This window comes from Balaenoptera musculus, chromosome 17 (genome assembly GCF_009873245.2).
Source record: "Balaenoptera musculus isolate JJ_BM4_2016_0621 chromosome 17, mBalMus1.pri.v3, whole genome shotgun sequence".
Lineage (NCBI taxonomy): Eukaryota > Metazoa > Chordata > Mammalia > Artiodactyla > Balaenopteridae > Balaenoptera > Balaenoptera musculus.
In genome coordinates, this window is record NC_045801.1 from 38,488,034 (window position 1) to 38,505,700 (window position 17,667).

The window sequence follows — 17,667 nt, forward strand, 5'->3', positions numbered from 1 at the left end:
CGCGGGGTGCTGTACGGAATGAGACTCAGTGACGCAGCTCGCTCAGACTTCTGTCATCAAGCGAGCTAGGCCACAGAAGTGGCTTAGAGCCTAGAAAACAAATGAGGAATGGCCCATCAAATATTAACAACCAAGCACCAGGTGACATTTTAATTTATTCTGCTTACAGAAACCAAAAAAAAATTATACTATTTTTTTCAGTCTCATCTGTGTTGGACACAAATACTTTCAGAGGCAGGGTGAGAGGGAAAATGACAGACGTTTCACTGGCTACTGTAGTACTGCTGTATGTCTCCCCAACTTGTCACTCCCAAAGACAGTCACTGCCAAACGCTACTGCAAAAACACAATGCATTTACGTCAATAACACCTAACTGTACATTTAAATAAAAAATTAATACTAATCCCACCTAAGCTCTGCTAGAAATGTATGGCAGAAAACGACAGGGTAAGAGTATGAGTGAGACATGCACAGCCACTAAAAGCTGATGAGCACCTAGCTTCCCTGCAAGTGGGAAAAAGCAGTGATGACGCCACTCTTCCTATGGGGCAGGAGGAGACCCCTCTTTTATACCCTGCTCAAAATGTCAGGTGGACAATGGGACTGCATGAACGTTTAAAAGCAGCTCGACATTTTAGCTATCACCTTGCAGAGGTCATCGCTGCACTGCACGGCCGCACTTCCCAAAGTATGTCCCTAAGAACACGGGTCCTACAAAGTTCTCCTTGAAAACAGAATTTGGGGCTCCAAAAGATTTATAAGATACTATAGACTATTATCCACTTCTTAGAGAATCACAATGTACATTATCACATGGAAGGTTCTAGAAGTCCTTTAAAAAGAAGTGCTTAACTGTATTTATTTATTTATTTATTTATTTTTGGCTGCATTGGGTCTTCCTTGCTGAGTGCAGGCTTTCTCTAGTTGTGGCGAGCAGGGGCTACTCTTCATTGCGGTGCGCAGGCTTTTCACTACGGTGGCTTCTCTTGTTGCGGAGCACGGGCTCTAGGCGTGCAGGCCTCAGCACTTGTGGCACGTGGGCTCAGTAGTTGTGGCTCGCAGGCTCTAGAGCGCAGGCTCAGTAGTTGTGGCGGACGGGCTTAGCTGCTCTGCAGCATGTGGGATCTTCCCGGACCAGGGCTCAAACCCATGTCCCCTGCATTAGCAGGTGGATTCTTAACCACTGTGCCACCAAGGAAGTCCCGCTTAACTGTATTTAACCCAGAGTTTCCCACTCTGTCCTTGGACTCTTTTCCTTAGGTAACATACTTCATAGAATATATTTTGAGAAATGCTCCTCTATGGCTTTGAAAAATTCTTTGCAGAAACAAAGCACAGAAAAATTAAGTAACTCCTGGAATCATGCGCTGGTCAACAACGACAGAGGACGAGTGGTCATAAGACCACAGACCACCACTCTAGTTCCATCTCAACACTTTTGCCGTAAACTGAACCTGTCTGAAAAGAGGCAACAATACATTTTCCATGATTTCCTTCTTTATGGTGTAAAGCGTTGGGCATGCTGATCAGAGCACAGAACTGAACGTGGCCCACAGGGGCCCATACTTCATGCACAGAGACCAGATGTTTCTAGTCTTTTCCTCTTCTGTAACAATCAGATCATTAAACAACCGTCGTCGCTTATCACGTGACTACAAGATTTTTCAAATAGACTTGACAGCCCTTTGTTCTTGATAGGACACAAGAAAACAATAGAGCTTCTAATTATTTTCAGCAAGAATTACACAGACCAAGAAATCAAAATACAAAAGCTTTTGGCTATATATGCCAAAAAATTTTAAAGTATTACAGCATGGACAGGGAAAGATGGAAATCAAGGACATTACTGGAATGAGGTAAACATTTCATCCATTTGCATAAATACATAATTTTTTTAATTCTCGTTTCCAAGGAATTTCACATGACATATTGAAACGGAAGACAGCAAAAACAACTCTCCAGTTGTGGGACTTGGCAAACACAGTTATTATCTGTGCCAGGATGTAAACCGACCTCACACCTCAATAGCGATTCTCGCAAATCGGTACTGCAGAGAGGCAGGCGGCCTCAGCAACACGAGACCCCTCTCCACTCCTGGCTGGCTGGACAGCGTATCCAGCAAGCCCGTCAAACTAACAAACCCCAGGGCTTCCCCACAGCCGACAGCCATGGAAAAATCTCCCTGTGTGACAAAGCCAAGGAGAACTCTGGAGCAGTGAGAAGTCACAACCGGGAGAGGGCCTGACCACAAGCCCAGGGTCAGAGGCTGGTGTCCAGCTGCAGGGTCCCCCTCTGCCAGGCCCTCAGATGCAGCACAGCCTCGCTTCTGCCTCTTCTCTAGTTTCTTCTTCTCCTTCTGTTTCCGGATCTGGCTCTTGAATGGGTCACTATGCTTGGGTTCCTGGGGCCCACAGTACAGCCGATCCTGGCTGAGCTGGAGGAGGTCCTCCTCAGCTGGAACACAGATCATGGTGTGCGGCTCGGGGCTGCCCTTCCTGAGCAGGGACAGCCTGACCCACACCAGGGCCTTGGGGAAGCGGTCCAGGATGGACAGGCAAGCCTCTCTGCTCAATTCTTGCTGCCCTGTGCCAGGAGCTCGCGGGGCTGCCCGACTGTCCCCAGAACTGGGCCCACACCAGGCTGACAGCTGCCTCAGTAATTTTCTACTCCTGCATGAAGTGGGAGACACACGTTTTGAGGATATTTTGTTCAAGGAGAAAATATGCAGTTAGAAGACTGGACATCGCTAGAGTTCATTTGATTTTTTAATACTCTATAGGGGGAAAGGATCAAAACTTCGATTTTTTAAAAATCAAAAATACACATTTACACATTTATGTAATGATACTTTTCTTTTTTATGTGTCTACTATTCTGAGACTCAAGGATTAAAGGTTTAAAGTTGAAGGCAGAGAAAAATAAGACAGTGGAGTAGAATCTATGGCTATATTCACAGTGAGAGGATTAGAGTAAAAAGGAACTGATGTTTTGATGAAAAAAGAAACTCTAAGGGGCACTTATCTGAAAAGTAAGAAGGAAGGATATGAAATTACTGTACAGAAAAATAAGTATAAAGCAAAGGGGTGGCACTCTTTTAAAATCAGAGCACAGAATAAAGGGTAAATGACAAGCAGAATCGAATAGCCTGCAGCAGCACTGAGAGAAGAACACATTTTACACCGTAACCTCTGTGATATGATGACAATATCACAGTGAATGGGGATCTAGTCGGCCACAAACGCAGATCATTCAAAAGCAATGGGAAGAAATCTAATTCAACGATTTAAAGAATGCTTGCAGGGGTTCTTCATTACTTAAGATCACCATCGTGAGGGGACTGCTTTGTGAGCAAAGACTAAATAAAATAGGTCATAAACTGCCTTGGTTTAGATCTACTGATGCGATATTTTAAATCATTTCGTCAGTTAGCAACATGCCCCAAATCAAAGGTATGCGATTTAGCCTTTTCCCTGGGCCCTCTATGATTCACTGGCTTTCCCTTCCAGAAGGTCCATAAATTCACTTGGGCTTTGTGTAAAGGAACAATGATAACTTTTACTTCCTGTAGCCTGGTCAGTATCAAAAAAAAAAACAGACAATCCAAAGACGTACCGGGAAGTCGTGTGCACTTACCTCAGAACGCAGAGGAGACTGCCGGTGGCACCCTGGCCCACTACGCCCTCAGTCCCCGCCCAGGCTGGACCACCTGTGTCCATCACTCCCTTGGGCTCGCTGGAGTCGTTTAGGGGTGTGCCCTCGTCATCAGACAGCTGACGAGTCCTTCCAGGCACGGGAGCACAAGACACCACATCTTTCCTCAGGCTACTCTCCTCACCGCCTGGAGAGGAAGCTGCAGACGATTCGTCTTGGGCCTGGACTCTTGATTCCCAGTCTCGAGTTAACTGCTCCCAGGGACAGCAGAAAGGTGCCAGGGTGCCAAGCTTAACGTAGTTGGGCCGTTTTGCCGGAGGGCGTCTAATGGAAATCAAAGAGGAGGACCAATTTTGAACAATTTAAGATGGACAATCAAAATAACCATGGCCACCGTATTCCATCTCTATTTTAAAAGCAAACATACAAAAAAGTTTTCTAAGAAATACGATTTTAAAAAATAATAATAACCAACTCTACTGGCTGAGCTTTTTCGTTTCCTTCGGTTTTTACTGTAATAGATAATGCACCCACAAAGTCACCCTACGTGCACCACTACAGGGAGTGCCACTCCTGGAGAACTGCAGGTAAAGGGTGCTCCTGGAGCTGTGAAGTGATGCCCGTGAATACTCACAGGGTTTCAAGTTCAAAAGGTACAAAAGGGGGACTTCCCTGGTGGTCCAGTGGTTAAGAATCCGCCTTCCAATGCAGGGGACGCGGGTTCAATCCCTGGTCAGGAAACTAAGATCCCACATGCCATGGGGCAACTAAGCAACTCTGAGCCCGCGCACTCTGGAGCCCGCGTGCCCCAACTAGAAAGCCCATGCACCACAGCTAGAGAGCCTGCATGCCGCAACTACTGAGCCTGTGCACCACAACTAGAGAGAAGCCCGTGCACCACAACTAGAGAGCCTGCATGCCACAACTACTGAGCCTGTGCACCACAACTAGAGAGAAGCCCGTGCACCACAACTAGAGAGCCTGCATGCTGCAACTACTGAGCCTGTGCACCACAACTAGAGAGAAGCCTGTGCACCACAACTAGAGAGAAGCCCACGTGCTGCAACACAAGATCCCACATGCTGCAACTAAGACCCAATGCAGCCAAAATAAAAAAAAATTTTTTTAAAAAAGGTACAAAAGGGGTGATGGTGAAGTTTCTCTCTCACCCTTGACCTCTGGTGACCCAGCTGTCCTCCACAGAGACAATATCATCATCTGTTTCTTAGATATCCTTCTAGAGACATTTTATAAACTTACAAGCAGATATGTACATATTTCTTTTTTTACCCATTTTACACAAATGGTGGCAAACCGATCCTGTACTCTTTTGCTTAACTTTATTCATTTAACAAAATATCTTGGAGGTCATTTTATATTAGCACATCAAGACATCCCTCACTCTTTTGCACAAGTCTTATCCCACTGGATGGTTATACCCTAAGTTATTTAGACAGTCCTCTCCTGCAGGACATTTTGGTTATTTTCAAGCTTTTGCTTCTACAAACAATGCTGCCATGAATGACCTTGAACATGTTGTACAAGTACAAGTATATCCACAGGATAAAGTCCTGGGAGTGGAAGTGCTAAGGCAACGAGTATTATTAGCACTTGCAATTTTGACAGATATTTCCAAACTGCCCTCCACATGGGTGATACCAAATGACCCTTCCAGAAACATGTAAGTGAGGGAGAACCTTCGAAAAACCACAGACTAGTGGGAACCAGGGCCTGCTCTGGTATGTAATGACCCCAAGAGGTAGGAAGCAGCCTGGCCATGGGCCCTTCTGGGCTGGGGTACTCTGTGGGAGTCCCAGCCTGCACCCTCAGGCTAATGGTCTCCTCGGGGACAGGCCCAGACATTCCTTCCCTCCTTTGTTTCTTACTGTGTGCTATGCCCTAGGACCTCAAATGGAAATGAACCTGTACGCTTAATCAGAGGTTCAGTTTGAGCCTATATTCTGGAGATTGAACCAAATGTGTTCTGGCCTCCTGAGAGTGGCAGCTGGTGAAAAACCCTCTCAGGGTACTTGCCTCACCCAGAAACCTTTAAAAAGAGAGATGGGCAGTTTACAAAAAAAGAGACAAAAAATGGTGAAAACGCTTAAGAGTACCCAACCTCACTTGTAAGCAAACAAACAAAAAATGAAAACGGTAAGATGCCATTTTTTCATCTATGTTTTGTTAGTATTAAAAGATTGGTAAGGACTTCCCTGGTGGTGCAGTGGTTAAGAATCCGCCTGCCAATGCAGGGGACACAGGTTTGAGCCCTGGTCTGGGAAGATCCCACGTGCTGTGGAGCAACTAAGCCTGTGGGCCACAACTACTGAGCCGGCGCTCTAGAGCCCACAAGTCACAACTACTGAAGCCCGCACGCCTAGAGCCTGTGCTCCTCAACAAAGAGAAGCCACCGCAACTAGAGAAAGCCCGCGTGCAGCAACGAAGACCCAACGCAGCCAAAAATAAATAAATAAATAAATTTATTTTTTTTTAATTAAGTAAATTTAAAAAAATAAATAAAAGATTGGTAATAGCCCATGTTATCGAGATGTGAGGGAAAACAGGCACCCTCAGAACTAGAGGTAAAATTCTACACTAGGGGCTTCCCTGGCGGCGTAGTGGTTGAGAGTCTGCCTGCCAATGCAGGGGACACGGGTTCGAGCCCTGGTCTGGGAAGATCCCACATGCCGCAGAGCAACTGGGCCCGTGAGCCACAACTACTGAGCCTGTGCGTCTGGAGCCTGTGCTCCGCAACAAGAGAGGCCGCGATAGTGAGAGGCCCGCGCACCGCAATGAAGAGTGGCCCCCGCTTGCCGCAACTAGAGAAAGCCCTCGCACAGAAACGAAGACTCAACACAGCCAAAAATAAATTAATTAATAAAAAAAAAGAAAAGAAAATAATTAAAAAAAAAAAATTCTACACTAATACAAATAGCAATTTGTCAATAGTACATCAAATCCTCAAAACATGCATCTTTTTTTTTTTTTTAACCAGAAATCTTATTTATGAGATTGAGCCTAAGGTCCTTCTTTGCCTTCTTTCCCCTACAGCTCCTCTCAAGTGATAGCTCTTTCTTTTTCACACTCCACAGGCCTAGGGGTGGGCACATTCCTCCTGATGACCCCAGACCGCTTTTCTTCTCCTTCCTGCTCCCCTGAAGCACAAGCCATCAGATAAACCACTGGCTCTCCCTGCTCAGCCAGGTCCTCGGTCAACTCCCCAGGCACCCCATTCCCTGCCACTCTGCCTTCCCCTCCATCCCGACCCATTCTCAATGGCTTCAGCGGCTACATATATCATCCTTCTAGTACCCTGGTCCACCAGAAACTTCTCACACCTTTTACTTCACCCCATCTCAACCACCCACTCTCCTGGTCACACCTTACCTTTGGTCACTGCCAACACCTGCTCCACCTTAAAATCTCAATTTCAAGTATCCTTCACTCAGAATGATGCCTCCTATTTTGCCTGCCCATTTACCTCTCCACGGCAACAATTCCTCAACCACTGGAACTTACTACGGTAAGTCTCCTACATACGAATGAGTTCCGTTCCAAGAGCGAATTCGTAAGTCCAATTTGTTCGTAAGTCCAACAAAGTAGGCCTAGGTACCCAACTAACACAATCGGCTATATAGTGCTGTAATAGGTTTATAATATCAATACTTTTCACACAAATAATACATAAAAAACAAACACAAAAACTAAAGAAAACATTTTTAATCTTACAGTACGGTACCTTGAAAAGTACAGTAGTACAGTACAACAGCTGGCATACGGGGCTGGCATCGAGTGAACAGGCAAGAAGAGTTACTGACTGGAGGAGGAAGAGGAGGTGGGAGATGGTAGAGCTGAAGGATCATCAGCAATAGGAGATGGAGGGCAAGCTGCAATTTCACTCATGCCTGACGCTGATGGAACACACGTTCACATCGTTGAAAGTTCGCAACTTGAAGGTTCGTATGTAGGAGACTTACTGTATTCGTTTACCACTTCATCACTGCTCACTACCGTCCTCACATCTCTCTCCTTGGAAGCCTAGATGCCACCGTTCCTAAGAGAGTCACTCCCTTTACACATACCCCCAAGTCCCTCCCCCGGCAAAGCCCCTCCTGGTTACATTCAACCCTCCACTACCCCACGCCAGCACCTGATTGGCAGAACATGGCTGGGGAAGAACATGCGGTAGTCCCGAAGGGTCTCGCTATCAACACAACTTAAGTGGACTCTTACATTTCTTACAAATCTGATACGTTTCTCCAGTCAATTCTATCTTCCACTCTCCCAGAACACTGTTTATATCAATTCCTCTCTCCTCAGATCTCCAACAGCCTCTCTCTCCCTTATTCCTAGATGATAACCTTGCCTATTTTTCACTGAGAAGACGGTCACAATCAGACTACTACCCAACCTCTGCGCAGAGTCTAGCCTACCTAAATCTGTATTCACATTTTCAGAGTCAGCCTTCCAGCCTATTAAAATAAGACAGCTAAGCCTGATCCTAAGGAATGCCACTCCTCCCCTTATGCCCTGGATGCTACCCCGTCTTCCTCACTCAAGGGCTTTGCTCTTGCCATTTCAGCCTCCCTCCCCTTGCCTGGATCCCTCCCACTAGCGTAGAAACACGTACTTCCATCAAGAATAAGCTCCACTGTAGTTCTGATTTGCATTTCTCTAATGATTAATGATGTTGAGCATTCTTTCATGTGTTTGTTGGCAATCTGTATATCTTCTTTGGAGAAATGTCTATTTAGGTCTTCTGCCCATTTTTGGATTGGGTTGTTTGTTTTTATGTTATTGAGCTGCATGAGCTGTTTGTAAATTTTGGAGATTAATCCTTTGTCAGTTGCTTCATTTGCAAATATTTCCTCCCATTCTGAGGGTTGTCTTTTCTTATTGTTTATGGTTTCCTTTGCTGTGCAAAAGCTTTTAAGTTTCATTAGGTCCCATTTGTTTATTTTTGTTTTTATTTCCAGTTCTCTAGGAGCTGGGTCAAAAAGGATCTTGCTGTGATTTATGTCATAGAGTGTTCTGCCTATGTTTTCCTCTAAGAGTTTGATAGTGTCTGGCCTTACATTTAGGTCTTTAATCCATTTTGAGTTTATTTTTGTGTATGGTGTTAGGGAGTGTTTTAATTTCATACTTTTACATGTACCTGTCCAGTTTTCCCAGCACCACTTATTGAAGAGGCTGTCTTTTCTCCACTGTATATGCTTGCCTCCTTTATGAAAGATAAGGTGACCATATGTGCGTGGGTTTATCTCTGGGCTTTCTATCCTGTTCCATTGATCTATATTTCTGTTTTTGTGCCAGTACCATACTGTCTTGATTACTGTAGCTTTGTAGTATAGTCTGAAGTCAGGGAGCCTGATTCCTCCAGCTCCATTTTTCGTTCTCAAGATTGCTTTGGCTATTCACAGTCTTTTGTGTTTCCATACAAATTGTGAAATTTTTTGTTCTAGTTCTGTGAAAAATGCCAGTGGTAGTTTGATAGGGATTGCATTGAATCTGTAGATTGCATTAATCATTAGAGAAATGCAAATCAAAACTACAATGAGATATCATCTCACACCTGTCAGAATGGCCATCATCAAAAAAATCTAGAAACAATAAATGCTGGAGAGGGTGTGGAGAAAAGGGAACACTCTTGCACTGTTGGTGGGAATGTAAATTGATACAGCCACTATGGAGAACAGTATGGAGGTTCCTTAAAAAACTAAAAATAGAACTACCATACGACCCAGCAATCCCACTACTGGGCATATCACCTGAGAAAACCATAATTCAAAAAAAGTCATGTACCAAAATGTTCATTGCAGCTCTATTTACAATAGCCAGAACATGGAAGCAACCGAAGTGTCCATCATCGGATGAATGGATAAAGAAGATGTGGCACATATATACAATGGACTATTACTCAGCCATAAAAAGAAATGAAATTGAGTTATTTGTAGTGAGGTGGATGGAGTTAGAGTCTGTCATACAGAGTGACGTAAGTCAGAAAGAGAAAAACAAATACAGTATGCTAACACATATATATGGAATCTAAGGAAAAAAAAGAAAAGGACATGAAGAACCTAGTGGCAAGACGGGAATAAAGACACAGACCTACTAGAGAATGGACTTGAGGATATGGGGAGGGGGGAAGGGTAAGCTGTGACAAAGTGAGAAAGTGGCATGGACATATATACACTACCAAACGTAAAATAGATAGCTAGTGGGAAGCAACCACGTAGCACAGGGAGATCAGCTCGGTGCTTTGTGACCACCTAGAGGGGAGGGATAGGGAGGGTGGGAGGGAGGGAGATGCAAGAGGGAAGAGATATGGGAACATATGTATATGTATAACTGATTCACTTTGTTATAAAGCAGAAACTAACACACCACTGTAAAGCAATTATACTCCAATAAAGATGTTAAAAAAAAAAAAAAAAGAATAAGCTCCACAGGGGCAGAGCAGACTTTGCCCGTCCTGTCCTCTGCTGCAGCCTCAGTGCCTAGAAAGGTTTTTGACACATGGCAAGTTCTAAGTAAACATGTGCTAAATGAATAAATCAGACAAGTACGTAGAGATACGAATGGAAAGCTGTTCACAGAAGCACAGAGCAAAAAATCAGAAAGAACCTAAAGGGCCACTGATAAATCACAAACAGCCATACTGCATTGGCAAACTACAGCTCACTGGGCGAACCTGGCCCACTGCCTGTTTTTGTATGACCCACGAGCTAGGAATGGTTTTTACATTTTTCAATGGTTGAAAAAAACACAAGAGGGAATTCCCTGAAGGTCCAGTGGTTAGGACTCCGCGCTTCCACTGCAGGGGGCCCGGGTTTCATTCCTGGTTGGGGAACTAAGATCCCACAAGCCGCGCGGTGCAGCCAAAAAAAAGAAAAAAGAAAAGAAAAAAACACAAGAGAATAATATCTTGTGGCACATGAAAATGCTATGAAATTCAAATAGGATTGTCCATAGCGTGAGCCTGGAACACAGCCGTGCCCACTCATTTACGCATCCTCTGAGGCTGCTTTTGTGCCACATGGCAGAGTTGAGTAGCTGCCATGGAGACCAAAGGGCCCACAAAGCCAGAAATAGTTATCATCTGGCCCTTTACAGAAAAAGTTTGCCAACTCTTGGTTTAGAGTCATATTTATTGATATGGGAAAAATTTCCATAATATACAGCTAAATGAAAAAAGCAGGTTTCAAAATAGTATATGTAATACAATGCCTTAAAAAAATTTGTGTCTATGAAAAATTTATATACATAAAAAAATCTAAAGGGTGAGAAATAAGTATTACTGTCAATTATTATTTAACAAGCATGGAGAAGCCCCTGCACACTATGGGAGGCATAGGATGTACAACACACAACGGCTGCCCTCAAAGGGCTTGTAAACCAGCAATCCAGGAACGTATCCCCGTTCACTCACTCACTCATTCATCCATCATTCAAACAATAGCTGGAAAGCCAAGCAGGGCCTGTCTCTGAGGTTGCAGCAGTGCACAGGAGAGCACAACTGTGGAGCTCACAGTCAAGGAAATACAACATTCAATTAGTCACCCATTCATCAGTCAACAAAAAAAAAGGTATTAAGGCCCACTGTGCACTAGGCACTGGCTAGATACTGCAGATGCCACAACAAACAAGAGAGTTTTTGTGCTTCCAGAAGTCTACAGTTCAGTAGGAAATACAGGTGCCCTATGTTTCCTTCCCAGAGTATAAAGGAAATAAAGCCCCTCACTGGCCACTCCTCCAATGGAAAAAGAAAAAAGTCTAGATGGATAGATACCAAAATGTAAAAACAGTGCTTATCTCTCTGGATAAAAGGAATACACCAGTTTATAAAGTATTTTTGTTTGTTTCCATACTTTCATTAAAATTCATAAGTATGTACTCCATCTATAACCATTACGAAAAACACAATTTCCATTTTGAGAAGGTAGGGCTCAGTAGCGGGGATCAATTAACAAGCGCCTGGAACTCAGGTCCACAGATTAGGTGTACACCATCATCAGTGAAGCAAATAACCAAGAGAAAGGTTTGTAACCTGCATGGGCTATAAAATCTAGATATAGGGCAATCTCCTGACCTAAGTAGTATCTTCTTAATTATGTCTTGGGAATGTTGACAAGTCTAGGAACTCCACATTATATAGTAAGAATCCCTGAAGCCAGGACAAACATGATTGTTCAATGTGTCTTCCCCTTAAGACATCAAACTAGGGACTTCCCTGGTGATGCAGTGGTTAAGAGCCCTCCTGCCGGGCTTCCCTGGTGGCGCAGTGGTTAAGAATCCGCCTGCCAATGCAGGGGACACAGGTTTGAGCCCTGGTCTGGGAAGATCCCACATGCTGTGGAGCAACTAAGCCCATGCACCACAACTACTGAGCCTGTGCTCTAGAGCCCGCAAGCCACGACTACTGAAGCCCGCACGCCTAGAGCCCATGCTCTGCAACAAGAGAAGCCACCGCAATAAGAAGACCTGGCACCTCAACGAAGAGTAGCCCCTGCTCGCCGCAACTAGACAAAGCCCACACTCAGCAAGGAAGACCCAACGCAGCAAAAAACAAATAAATTTATTAAAAAAAAAAAAAAGACATCAAACTAGAGAAGCCAGTTTCTTACCTTTTGTACTTTTCAAGAAGATTCTTAGCTTGCTCTTCAGCAAAGAGAATCCCGGCAGGGCAGTCTGGGAAATCACCTGGGACATTAGGTGACCTTTTATACTGAGAATGCACTACAGTCTCTTTTAATCCTCCAACTCTTGCACCTCGATAGATCTAAAAGAAATGCCAGAAATATCCTGTCACTATACCAACTTAAAGTGAAACTGCTAAATTCTTTGTATGGGGAAAAATGGGAAACCTAAATACCCATCAGAAGTAGAACGGATAAATACACTGGGGAACTACCCCATAATGGGTTACCATACAATAGTAAAAATGAATGAAATAGAGCTTCACCAATCAACATGGAAAAATCTCAATGTTGAGTGAATACTGCAAGTTGCAAAAGCATTTATATAAGGAATAAAGTTTAAAAACATGTCAAATATAGCTATTTTATTTTAGGATATACACACATACTTAATAAAGTTATAAAAACATGCATGATAGTGACAAACACCAAAAATAGGACTAGTGATTCCTTTAGAAGGAGAGAGGGAAATGGGATTGGAGAGGGATACACAGAGTGCTTCCAATGAACCTATAATGTTCATGGATGGCGGGTGAAAGGTACACAGGTATACCTTCTGTATGCTTAAAACAGTTCATAATTTTAAAGTTAGATTTAAAAATATTCCCACTCCTAAATGATTAACTGAATGTCCTTTGCACTATGCATAATCACTAAAATTAATTATCTGCCTGAATCTAACAGTCTTACATGTCATGTCCTTTATGCTCTCTAGCTCAAAGTAATTATTTAACCAGGGGAAAAAAAACACACATTAGATTTTTAATAAAATTTTTAGCTGCAGTTAATAAACGAGGAATATATGGAACAGCACTTACAAAAAAAACTGTATTCTATACATCTATAAAAACTAAGTCTTTTGGCTTTTAAACTGTAACAAATTTCAAGTAAAGAAACCTCAACATTTTGTTGCCACTACTATTCAAAAATCAGGCCACTTTTAAAACCTCAAAAATTCAAAAAATGTCAGCACAACTCTTAGTAATGAAAACCGGGCTCCAGGGACTCTATGAAGTATCTCATATCCAGGATTATAGCTCAAAGGGCAGAAAACTAGCACTCAATTTCTAGGTCGTGCGTAAAGTCAGGAACATTTTCAGGGCTTGGCATTCCCTAGGAATGTATTTCAAATGTTGTAACTGTTGGTCAGCATCGAAGAGTAACTTACAAATGGAATCCAGAAAGCCATGCCCCAGCCCTTTGGGAGGAGGACATCCCAGCCACTTCCCCAGCCTCGTTGGTCATCACCAGTCACTTTTCCTGGTTGTTGAATCAAAAGTATAGGAACCTTGGATTCATGGGGACCTAAAAAGAGCTGTGACCCGGGCACCAGCAATTCACTCCTCTTCCGGTTTAAATCCTGAAGTGGAAGAAAATAATTCAAGACAAACAACCCTAGTCTTCCGGGAGATCCTACTGGGTCTCCCTATAAGCAGCTTTAGAAAGTTAAATGCTCTTTTAAAAAGCAAGAAAAAGGTGTTCTCGACAAATAAATGTGAGCCATTTTAAGTACAAGGTATTCCTCCCAGGATGATTTTCCTCTATACAAGTGCTTTGGTAGAAAATGCCAAATGGTCTTAAATTAGAATATACTAGGTGATTCAAAGTAATGAAATCATATACATTCATTCTGCTAATTCCTTATCTATCAGGATTAATCTTATATTTTGATACTCTGTCCCTACATTTATTTTGGTTAAGATTGGTGGTCATGAAGTAAAAGGGCTATAAACAACAACTTCTCAAGGAGAGGCAAGTGGGAAAATACTCTAGCTTTTAAGAAAATTTCTCAGCAGGTCTTAAAAGAGAAGATGCTATAAATTACCTATTAAGTGGACTGCAGGGAGTGGATAACAACATCCTTGCAGATTTTTCTTGCCAGCTGGAGACAGGCCTGCCGCTCAGTTGAGAAGACTACACAGGAGACCACCTCCATGCTACAAAGTCTAACTCGTGAATGCCCTTCATGCATGACCAAGTCCCGAGTCTCCTTTTTTTACCTTTGGTCAAGTTTCCACTACCTTCTACATATTGGTAATTCCAAAATATCTATCTCTTTAGTCCCAACTTTTCCTCCTGGGATAGAAACCTGTCTCCTGGACATCTGCTCCTGGGACGTCCTGAGGCCCCTCAGTTTATCTGAGACTAAACTCATCTTCCCCGCTGCGTCACTCTCTTCCCTGTGTGCCCCGGCTGGCTGAATGACATACAATTCTCACAGTTCATTAGCTAATTCATTCATCCTTTCAAATATTTAGTCTTCATTCATTTCCTTGTTCATTCAAATATTTCCTAAACACCTGTTACATGCCAGGCACTTAGCTAAAACTTGGGAAGACAGCAGTGGCAAGTCAGACCTGGCTCTGGCTCTCTTTTAGCTGAGCTCCTAAAACCAAGCTAGACCATTAGGAGCTAACCCACAGGCCTCCTCCTTTCTCACTTCCCATCCTCCAATCAACCACTGAGTCTACTCAGTTTTACCTTCCAGGTATATGTATTAAACCCCAGCCCCTCCACTCCAGCCATACTGCCACACTTCAGGCCCCCATCATGCCATCTGCACTACTTCAAGGGTATCTTTTAAGGCCATCCAACCACAAGCCCTCTCTCCAGCTCCTCCGCCCCCTTATCCCCATCCCTAGTCTCCACAGCACTGCCAGAGTGAAATCTGATCATGTCATGGCCCAACTCAAAATCTTCAATGGGCCCTGCATCTTCAGTCCAAATCCAAAAGTGTCTCAAGGTCTTTTATGCTATAGCCCCTTTTTATCTCCTCAGTTCCATCTCCTACCCTACCCTTAACTCCAAGATACTGCTCTACTTGGAGATTCCTGAACATGCCATCCTGTTTTTGGCCTGGGCCCTTGCCCTTGTTCTCAACTCCGACAATCCTTTCTCCACTGTAGCCTTGGCTCCTGGCCCCTGGCCGCAAGAAGTCTGGTTAATTCTGACCACACGCTTAAGAGTTAGCTCAAATACCAGCTCCTCCACCCAGGAAGCTTTCCCCAGTTTCCCTAGTCCGGGCTCAGTACCCCTTCTTTGGGCCTCCTTTGTGCTCTGTACTTCTTCGACCTAATCCTAGTCATCTACCCCATTATCTAATACAATACCTGGGGCCGACAGGAGCTCAATCATTGTGAAATTAATGACAGAGAACATTTAAGGGAAAAAATAATAAAAGAAAAAAAAATTTAAACCATAAGATTATCATTTCAAGAAAAAGTCTTTGTATTAACCTTTTCTAGAGATTATTCTTCTCTAAACGGAAAATAGCATTGTATATATCGTAAGGGATCAAAAACTTGAAAATAAAAGGAAGTCTATGGGATTCTATAAAGTATGAAATAACGTTCATGGGCTCTAGGGTGATGAATTTCAGCCTGTTTTCACGACTTTACCATTAGTTACCTGATCCGAGATTTTATTCTCTGTGACACTCTTACAGATATCTTGGTTCCAAAGAAAGCTATGCGAACACTCCACAGGCACACCCTCCAGAAGCAGCTGTCTAACTTTCTCATTATCTAAGAGGGAAAAGAAATAGCCTTAAACCACATTCCTTAGATCAGTGAGGTCAAATTCTAAACAAAGCCAGGTGACCTTTTGTTACAGGAAACTATTCTATAGGCTCCTCTAGAAGCCTAACTTCTCTAGAGGAATTTATTTACTTGAGTAGAAATTGTTATTCTTACAGTTGGTTTCATAATCTGTGAAACAGCAAAGGCTCCTAAACTTATTTCTTTGACATTTATTTTTAGTCTGTAAGATGCAAATATTACATTAAATTGCCTCTAAATATCTGCCTGATTCCACATTTAAGATAATCACGTTCTAGGCATCACTGCAGAGGCGAACCATTTCTTGATTATATGCTCTGACGGCACAAATCATATTTTAACTATTGGCTTCAGGGCTCTTTATATCATCCCTGACCCAATGGTCTTCAGCCAACAGATACCATCCTCTTCTTCTGTCCTATTACTTCAAGGATGTATTTTTCTGTCCTTTAAAATGAATATATTTGTTGTGAAATATGTTGTTTCATCCCTTTAAACGAGCTACACCATGACAAAAAGTACTCTAGTGGGAAAGGAGGAGGAATTTTTTCAGTTATAAACATATATATTGATAGAAGAGACTTCCTACGTGCAATTACTTAAACACTAGGGGAAAAAAAATCTTTCAAATCTTATTTTGTTGGACTGAAGAATTAAAAGTAAAAAGTCAGACAATTCATGAGTTTAGGCTAAGGTCCTAAAATGCCAACATAGAAAGGTCACTCAACCTGCATGGGTCTGACGGCTGAAAAAAAATAAGTTGGAAGTGACTTGGCCATAATGTGACAGATATCAGGGATAAACAAGTTAGAAAAAACTAAACTGATGAAAAGATCTGCGATGAAAGCTCCTTAAAAGCAGCAACTGCTTCTAGTGCTGCTGGAAAGAATAACCAGCACCATCTCAACTGACGTATGCTGTAAAAGTTCACACAGCCTGTCTAGGAGCTAAAAAGCCCCATCAAACAGCTGTCTGCCGAGAAGGCTTTCCTGTGGAGTGCTGCCACAGATCTGAGTGACAGAGCTGGGATTTTATTCAGATTTGGCTGCAGACAAAAGAGATGGCTAATACTTAGGGTGTAAAGGCAGAGGAAAGCACAACTTCATCTTCAAATATTCTAAAATATAGTAAGTAAATAGATGAAACAAAGTAGATGGTACATCCAGACAATGGAATATTATTCAGCACTAAAAAGAAATGAGCTATCAAGCCATGAAAAGACAAGAAAGAACCTTAAATGCATATTACTATGTGAAAGAAACCAATCTGAAAAGGCTACATACTATATGATTCCAACTATGTGACATTCTGGAAAAGGCAAAACCATAGAGACTGTTGAAGGAGCAGGGGTTGGAAGCAGTGAGAAAGGGATGAATAAACAGAGCACAGCCGACTTAGGATAGTGAAACTATTCTGTGTGATACTATAATGACAAAGCAGAGTATGTCTGAAGGCAAAGGAGGCCTTTTAAGTCAACAGTCTTCACTACTGAGAAAAAAATATTATCAGCTGAGTCAGCACGCCCCTCAGTGTGCCCAGAATGACCGTCAATTCCGAGCGTAATTCTAAGTCCTTCCCCCGAGACTCACATAAAGCACATTCTCTTTCATCTCGGACCAAAGCTAATTGACTACATAACTCCAGAATTGTGACTTAAAGGTTGAATAGCTTATCTTCTCCTTTCTTAAATGTATTTGAAGATCACCAGATTTTTAAATTTTCTTAAGTGTTTCTTACAGAAGCAAAGGAAATGAATAAAAGAT

At 42.8% G+C, this 17,667-nt stretch overlaps 1 protein-coding gene across 4 annotated transcripts in view; it reads right to left on the bottom strand.

Moving 5' to 3' along the window:
* Window positions 1-1,134: 1,134 nt before the first annotated feature.
* Window positions 1,135-17,667, bottom strand: part of POP1 (POP1 homolog, ribonuclease P/MRP subunit) — a 41,831-nt gene continuing 25,298 nt past the window's right edge. For all 4 annotated transcript variants that reach the window (XM_036830601.1, XM_036830600.1, XM_036830598.1 and 1 more), the window contains exons 12-16: window positions 15,756-15,871; window positions 13,516-13,707; window positions 12,276-12,430; window positions 3,634-3,975; window positions 1,135-2,670 (exon numbers count right to left, since the gene is read on the bottom strand). In XM_036830601.1, coding sequence (XP_036686496.1) covers window positions 2,016-2,670; window positions 3,634-3,975; window positions 12,276-12,430; window positions 13,516-13,707; window positions 15,756-15,871 — 1,460 coding nt within the window. In that variant the 3' untranslated portion in view covers window positions 1,135-2,015. The remainder of the gene's footprint in view (window positions 2,671-3,633; window positions 3,976-12,275; window positions 12,431-13,515; window positions 13,708-15,755; window positions 15,872-17,667) is intronic.